Here is an 8144-nt window from a genome sequence, read left to right on the forward strand (position 1 = left end):
TGTTTGTGTAGTAAAATATTTACATGATTTTGTTTTGCTGGTCTGTTTTCCTTGCAATGTAATTGGGGTCAACCTGTTATACCATGGTAAATTATTACATGGACCCACTGATCAAGTTCCATACATTGAACATAATTACATTGATGTTGAGCTCTCATTTTTATATATTTGAGTTTAAAATATACATATATTTATTACAATATACATGTATAATTTCATAATACTATGAGTACTATGAGTTTTTGTCTATGATAAATTATGGTGTATGATATATTTAAAGTTGGTTAGTATACAACAATATAGTTAATATCAATTATATATACACATACTTGCATACACTCATACATGCGCATATATGCAGCGAAGATGTCCGTTTCATTGAAAGGCACTGTATTTGCCTGGCTCACATGGACACAACTGAGATGATGGGTGAAGCATCTTAAGTGAGACCAGCTGCTTCATCTCAGCAGGGTGAAGACCGTCTGCTATTTCTGTCACTTGGCTGTTTGTGTGTGTATATACACACACAGAGGCATGAGTGGAGGACTGCTGCAGGCTGGTCGAGCATTATACAGAGGCAGAGCAAGGGTATTGATATGCCAAACCACGAACCTCAGCACCGCACTTTCATTACTATATCTCTGTTTCACTCTCAGTCTGTTCCTGAGTTCATTCAGTTATTGGCATAAAAAAACAATAAAAGATTACTAGTGTCTCTTCCTCTGCGGTCACTTTTATTGAGAGGAAAAAATATTGAAATTAATGTACTATGTTTTAGTTCAATATGTTTTTATTTCATATTAATATGGTACTAAATAATATTTATGCAGTAGTTATAATCAATTTATTACCACTTTTTAAACGCACCTAAAAAAATACATTTCCAACTTCAGCTGTTATAAACCTTGAATGTTTTGGAGCTTAAGTCTGGTCTTTTTTTTTTTAAAAGAAGACACTTGACTAAGTTTAACTAACTAAGAAGTTCAAGTTAATTTTTCTGACAAAGAAAGAAAAAAGGATATTTGAGGCAATGGTTTTTGAACAAATTCTGTATTAATAAAATAACACAAAAGCACAAAAACAAACATGAAAAAGCAATGCCACCATACACATTATTCAAAGACATTCAGACCTGATAAAGTAGTCAGAGTACGAAAAATGTCGATTACACTTTACAGTAAGTCCCGTACTTTTTAACATTGTCATGTTATGGCTTTGGCGTCCACTTGTTTGTAGTGTTCAAACCCATATTGTGAAGTGTCACCAACACTGTGAAGTTTCAATCAACAACTTCAGTTTTATATGTACCATACAAAGTATCATAGCTATGAGCAATTATTGGGTGAAAAATAAGCATGTGATCATTGTTTTTCCACTGACCTCACCATGCCATTAGCTGAAGAGGAAAAGAGAAAAGGAAATGAACACAACTTTCAGTATTGAAAAGGAACTTTTTATACCCTTGCATACCAATATACGTATATGAAGATCACAATGAAGGATGTATAACACCCTTGATTAGTACCTACTATTATTTGAGGTAACAAATATTTCTTTTATTTCATCAGCATTATGGCGATTCTGCCGTCTTTGTGATGAAAGTTGTTGGCTACTGACATCAATATTCATTTTATTCAGTTCAGCAATCTTGTTTTATCTTCTTCACTCTCGACAATTGGATTCTTGTTAATGTTAATGCATTAGCCTGCAGTTACTAGGTTAATTTGGCTAGCACCTTTTAGCTAGTTAAGGTTACAGTTAGGGTTAGATGAAACAAACAGCATATTTGAAGCGTTCATAGCATGCTCTTGATCGCTTATGCACCACAAAAAAAATACAAAAATCAATCCTTATATTTTACAAAAATGCATAGAAAGAAAGCATGCTGTACATTTAATAGTAAAAAGCCTATTGATCAAAAATGTCCCAACCTCAGTATAAAAATAATGTGAGGGTGTAAAACAAATAAATTCACTTTAGGTATAAACTATGGGGGATATATAAAGCAGTTAATGGGTGAACATGTAAATGAAGCTTTACATAAAGAAAAAAAGACCATTAATCATTAATGTTGTTGTTGTTTTTACATGTGTAGCATGTAATATGACATTCATTTCTGTAAAAAATATTATAGTACATACTCAGTACCTAATTAACATAGTCACCAATGAAAATACAACAAATGTATTATTGATGATCTTAAATGAATAGCTTTTCAAAATTGAAACTATTTTAAAAGGAAAAATAATGTAGTGTTGTACAGTAATGGGATTTCCACAAAAAGGTGGTTATATTTAATGACAATTATGAGACATGATTTTGTCCCATCAGGACCAGAATAATTAGTAAACACACATAAAAATAAATCAAATTTGAAGTTGAATATGGTGATTTAAAAAAAAAGTGCTGTAACAGTTCCCAGTACTGCAACACCCCAAGCCATGCAAAATCACGTCAATTCATTAAAGGCATAGTTCACCTGATAATAAAAATCCACTTTGCAAGTGAAAACAGTCCAAAATGGTTCTAAACAAAATATGTTGGTGTATTTTGATGTGAGAGGACAACAGCGGACATGCAGACTTTTTCACTGGAGGAAGTGTTGTTAGATTATGGACTCATTATTTGGCCAGAAGAGATGGTTTAGAATTCAAAGCCTTAAAGATGCAAAAAGACATTAATAGATGGACTAGTGGATTATTGTGATGCTTTTATCAGCTGTTTGGACTCTCATTCTGACGGCACCCATTCACTGCAGAGGATCCATTGGTGAACAAGTAATGTAATGCTACATTTCTCCAAATCTGTTCTGATGAAGAAACAAACTCATCTACATCTTGGATGGCCCTAGGGTGAACTATTCCTTTAAAAAATAACCCACAATAATCAAGTTTTTATGATCTCCCTGAGGAGAATGTCCCACTTTGAGGTCATCTCTTGTCCATCAAATGACAGAATTCTTGGAAAACCCAAACTTGAAAATCAAATAAGAGGTGATTAACGCCACTGCCACCGCCACGCCGGTTAAAACAATAGCCCAGAATGTGGTTCTGTCTGTGGGAGAAAAGACAATAATAATTTTACAAACAGAAGAATCAATCAACAGCTTCAGCAACAGAAGCGTGACTCTGTTGGTTGTACAACACACACACTGCCAGCAGCAGTGCAGCAGTCCTGGCGCGGCCTGGCGGGAACACAACACCAGTGTACAGGAGACTACAAGAGACTATTGTGGCACTATTCCTCATTTCGCATAAAAGTGCCTGATGAATCATTAAATGCAAATGCGAAGCTTTTTCAAGACCACAAAAACACCCCGTAGATAAAGAATGAACTTTGGGATAAGTCAATACTGTGAGTTTAAGATAATCGACTTGTGTAAATATGCTAAATGTCACAAACACATGCATGTTTCCTTCCTCATTATCAGGATTTTCACTTCAAATGGAATAGATGCCACCCTGTATCGGAAGTCATTGTTATGGAGTGCTGCAGGGATGACAATTTTTTAGGCCAAAATGCAAAACTAGGTTAGCACTTCTGGTTCAATTGTCCAGAATTCAATGGGTTTTGGGATAAATGCCTGAAATAAGATCTGTGTTTAACACAAGCTCAAAATATATTCATGTTTAAATTCAAGATATTCAGGTTTTATATTCATGTTATTCTACAACATAGAACATTAATGTAATAACCCCTTGTAATTTTTAAAGCTCCTATTTGTATTTTAAAAAGTGGTTGCTTCTAACAAGTGGCTAAATGGCACTCGAGGTTGGCAGGGACATTAAACATTATTAGGAATAATAATAATAATAACTAGTCCACGTTTACAGCCTCATTATGTTTTATAATCGCACTCTTGCACACTATTCTAACTCAAACTTTAGAAAGGGAAAATGTTTTATAAAAAGTCTAAAAGTCGTCAGAAGCATAGTGATGGTGACGTTGAAGTTACAGCCTATGTGTAGCTTTTTTCTTCTGCCGACTGTGTTTAGGCTTTATAAAGTTATTTTCATTTGTGAAGGTTATCATTATGAACAAGATGTGTAAGAATCATAAAACTGTGTTGGTCACAGAGCTTATTTTCCGCAATAATCCAAACTCCATAGGAAAAATCCTATTGTGTTTTTCTCAAGGGAACCAATATACACCATCACTGCAGAACTATATTGCACAGTAAGGGCTAGTTCATGTGGGCAGTGGAACGGGAAAAAACACAAGGTCTTGAGATGCTGTTTTTTAAAGTTGAACTTCTCTTAACTTAAGCGCCGCGTTTCTGAGAACACCATGTCATGCGAGATGCTTCAAAAGCTGTATCACATTTACAAAAACATGGAAATGTAGCGAAGTGGAATGGAAAAACATTGTGTGAACAGCCTATAAGGATGTAAAAAACACTAAATCAAATTTCAAACTGAGATTGAGAGAAACGCTGAGGCAAAGTGTCAGATTAATGTTTATTTGATCAAAACTGACCTGTAGATTTGACGATGAACACTTTGCTGTCTCTTCCCAGAGCGTTTGTGGCGGTGCATGTGTAGTTTCCTGGACTGAGTGCTGAGGACTTGAGCTCTGAGGAGCTGTTCTTCTCTTTCAGATGATCCCATGTGTACGTAGGGGCCGGGTTTGCCTTCACTGTACAATCTAGCATGACCTTATCGTCTTTAATGATGGTCTCTGTTGAACTGGAGTGTTGTGGTTTATCTGAGGAGGACAGAGATACATTTCTCAGCACAACAGCATCATGATGAGCAGCCGTTAGTAACAGATCACTAAAAATACTGCACAACTGAAACCTTTTTATCTGAGTTCATTCAATTCATAATGCCATTTTTAAGTTAATATGCAAATCTCTGAGCGTGATGAAATACGACAGTTGCACATCCGTCACACTAGAAGGCCCTACAGAAAATATAAACTGAATTATATGTCTAGCTTAGCAATAATAAACTTACAGTATACTTCAACATTAAGAGGTTTTGATGAAATTGTTGGATGAGGTTGAGGTCCTTCTGCTCCCAGATCCAGCTCTGCTTCACACCTGTATTGAGCTCCATCATCAGCTCTGTCTGGACGGATCAGGAGTGTGACAGTTTCATTCACTGGAGTCTCGCTAGTGCCAGTGAAGGTGGTTTGATGCAGCAGAGTCTGTCTTTTGTACCAGTTGACCGTGAGATTCTGAACAGGAGCCACATTGTGAACGTCACACTGGAGATGATACGGCTCTCTCTCCTTCATTGGTCCGCTGTGATTCACACTGATGAACACACTGTCTGGAGTCTCTGTGGAGGAAGATTTACACACTCTGAAATCTGCTGTGATGAATGATGAATGTACATTTATTAGATATTTCTGAGAATGAACAGTAAAAATATCAGTAACAGAGAAACTCACTGTAAACAGTGACTGGCAGCTCTACTAGACACTGATTCTTATCGCCTATTTTATAGTTTATGAAGCAGAATGGCTTTATGTCCCATTCTGTCAGTTCTGACACTCTCCATGTGATCAGATTGTCTTTGGTCATGGGCACTGCTCCCTCACTGGCTTCCCATCCCATCCCTTCATGCAGGACTGAAGTGTTACAGTTAGCTGCAACAGAATCGCCGTATCTCACAACAACTCTCTGTGGGTTGAGCTGAAGAGGACATTCAGCTTGTGCACCTGTTAAACACATTTAAGAACACAAAGTAATTGCATATAGGTATTGTTTACCTGACAGACTGAACACAGATATCCAATTAACACACATTAAAACTTGCAATAAAAATGACCGTCTGGATTCTTGGTTGAGGGTTTGTTATTTTATTGAGTTTATTGACCCAACTGCATCAAACAAGAAATACAAACTGCAAAAAAAAATAAAAAAATAAAAATGTGTTTGGCAATTGTAGAAGACCATCGGTCAATGACAGTGCAAGATTCTTTTAAAACAAAGAGGCTCATCAATTCTTACCATCTGGGAAATGAAACTAAGAAATTCACTGACACAGCAGGGTCATTCTAAAGCAAGTGTGTAACAGTGTGGGCATTACCTTTTACCATGTGCTATTATCTTTTCAAAAGATGTCAAAGAAAAATCCAGTACATTCATTTAAAATGTTAATTTTATTTCAGTATTGTCTCCATAAATATGCATTTTGTCCTGTCCTGGCCCCGCCTTCTCAACCTTTCCTTTCTGTTTAAGCAAGCAAGAACATTTCACAGGAAATAAACATTTTTTTCATAATTTAGAAGACAAATTATTTTATTAAATAATCGTTTCCACAGGTTGTGTCAACCCTGTTTTCATCATAACTCACCCTTATTAATATAATTACAATTAAATTTTTTAAGATAAATGTTATGACATAATCATTATCGTTTCAGTTGATCTTAACTCGGACAGGTGTTTGCTTTTTTGTCGTTTATTAACGTTTGTCAGTAGGACTATCTAAACACCATGAATACAAAAAAAAATTATATTTGTAGTAATATCAGCAATAAATAATTAATATAATTAATATACACCAGTCAAAAACTGTAACATTGTGGAGAAGCTGCAGAGGCAAGGATCTATATGCAGGTATTTAATGGAAGAACAAGAACAAACAATAAGCCAAAAACCAAAGGGAACAAAGAACAGAAGTACTTCAGTATTTTACTTATACTAAACATAGGCTCAAAGATGCACTAGTCAAAGAGACACACCAGTCAAAAACTGTAACATTGTGGAGAAGCTGCAGAGGCAAGGATCTATATGCAGGTATTTAATGGAAGAACAAGAACAAACAATAAGCCAAAAACCAAAGGGAACAAAGAACAGAATGACTGTCAAACAGACAACCACTACATTCAACAACTCACAAGGAACTAAAGAAAAACTAGGGCTATATATACACACAGGGGAATAACAAGCTTAACAAGATAAGACACACCTGGGGAGACTAATCAAGGGGAACCAATGAACAAACGGACTACAAACTGACTACAAACACCACGGGAGACAGGAAGTGACATAAAAGTCCAGGCCAAGGCACAGAGAGCATGAAACAAAAACAAGAAAGAGTTGATTTGTGAGGAGAGCAATCACATTTATTTTCTAAAACCAAAATAAAACTGAACACCTCAAAATTGCAAAAAAATAAGGTCTCTTCAATATAATGGATAAACAAAATAATGTTAAGTAAAATTAAAAAGCTGAAGCCTTCTTGCACTGGATGTGCTGGTTTCGGCCTCATTGCCGGCTGCAGTCATGTCCCCATCTCTTATATAAAACACCTGTGATTCACAAATACTTGCTAAAGAACTCGTATTCACATAAAGCAGCCTTGTTGACAAGTTTGGGTGAGTAAGGGCAAAACACACAAGATGCAGTATTTGTGGCGGCATATAAATGCAAGTTCATTCTCTGCCAGCAGGAGGCGCTTGGAGAGCAGGAGAGATAGAGGTTTCCCCGGTAACGGCTGTAATCAAATAAGTGCTGCACTCACAAAGGCTGCTCAGGCATTACAGGCCAGATGAAATGAAAATGACATCCATCATTTTCTGAAGACAGTCAGTTTCCTTCAAAAATACAGTGATATAAAGATATCCGCACCGGGTTTCGACTTTGACACATGCAGTGCTCATGTTTATTCAACGAAGTCCAAGCCTTTTGGAAAATCTATTTGTGGTGGTCAATTTTGATATTGTGGAGGGCTGCCACAAATAAATCAATGGATAGGAAACACTGAAGATCTAAATATAAAAAATTAAAACGAAACGTATCTGCTTGAACTCTTTCATTTGATGTGGGTGTCTTTAAAGTGTTTTGTTAGTTTGGTGTGTTTCCTCCTTTTGATGTCGCCACGTCTCAGTGCTTTTATGAAGAGAGTGCATCTGCGCACCTTTCGAGTAGCACATCAAGAACCGGGTTGACCGGGTACTCGGTACCAATGGTACTTAAAAAAACCTGGTTCCGTAACGTTTTCAATTTTTTAGTACCGACTTGGTACCGAAGTGCCGGGTCTTTTGGCAATACTAAGTGATAGAAATTAATCTACCAATAAGCTTATATATATATATATATATATATATATATATATATATATATATATTTAGAAGCATTTTTACATTTATAAAGCCATTTTTCTTAAAGTGTGCATCATCTTTTTGAGTCAAAT

General features: G+C 36.0%; 1 protein-coding gene across 1 annotated transcript in view; it reads right to left on the reverse strand.

Annotated features, from left to right (window-relative positions):
• Positions 1-2812: 2812 nt before the first annotated feature.
• The window catches only part of LOC107587931 (vascular cell adhesion protein 1-like), a 13940-nt gene continuing 8608 nt past the window's right edge, over positions 2813-8144 (reverse strand). The window contains exons 2-5 of the mRNA XM_016275897.1: positions 5395-5664; positions 4956-5282; positions 4477-4704; positions 2813-3054 (exon numbers count right to left, since the gene is read on the reverse strand). Coding sequence (XP_016131383.1) covers positions 2945-3054; positions 4477-4704; positions 4956-5282; positions 5395-5664 — 935 coding nt within the window. The 3' untranslated portion in view covers positions 2813-2944. The remainder of the gene's footprint in view (positions 3055-4476; positions 4705-4955; positions 5283-5394; positions 5665-8144) is intronic.

Source organism: Sinocyclocheilus grahami, unplaced genomic scaffold (genome assembly GCF_001515645.1).
Source record: "Sinocyclocheilus grahami isolate Dianchi unplaced genomic scaffold, SAMN03320097.WGS_v1.1 scaffold97.1, whole genome shotgun sequence".
In the NCBI taxonomy this organism is placed as follows: Eukaryota; Metazoa; Chordata; class Actinopteri; order Cypriniformes; family Cyprinidae; genus Sinocyclocheilus; species Sinocyclocheilus grahami.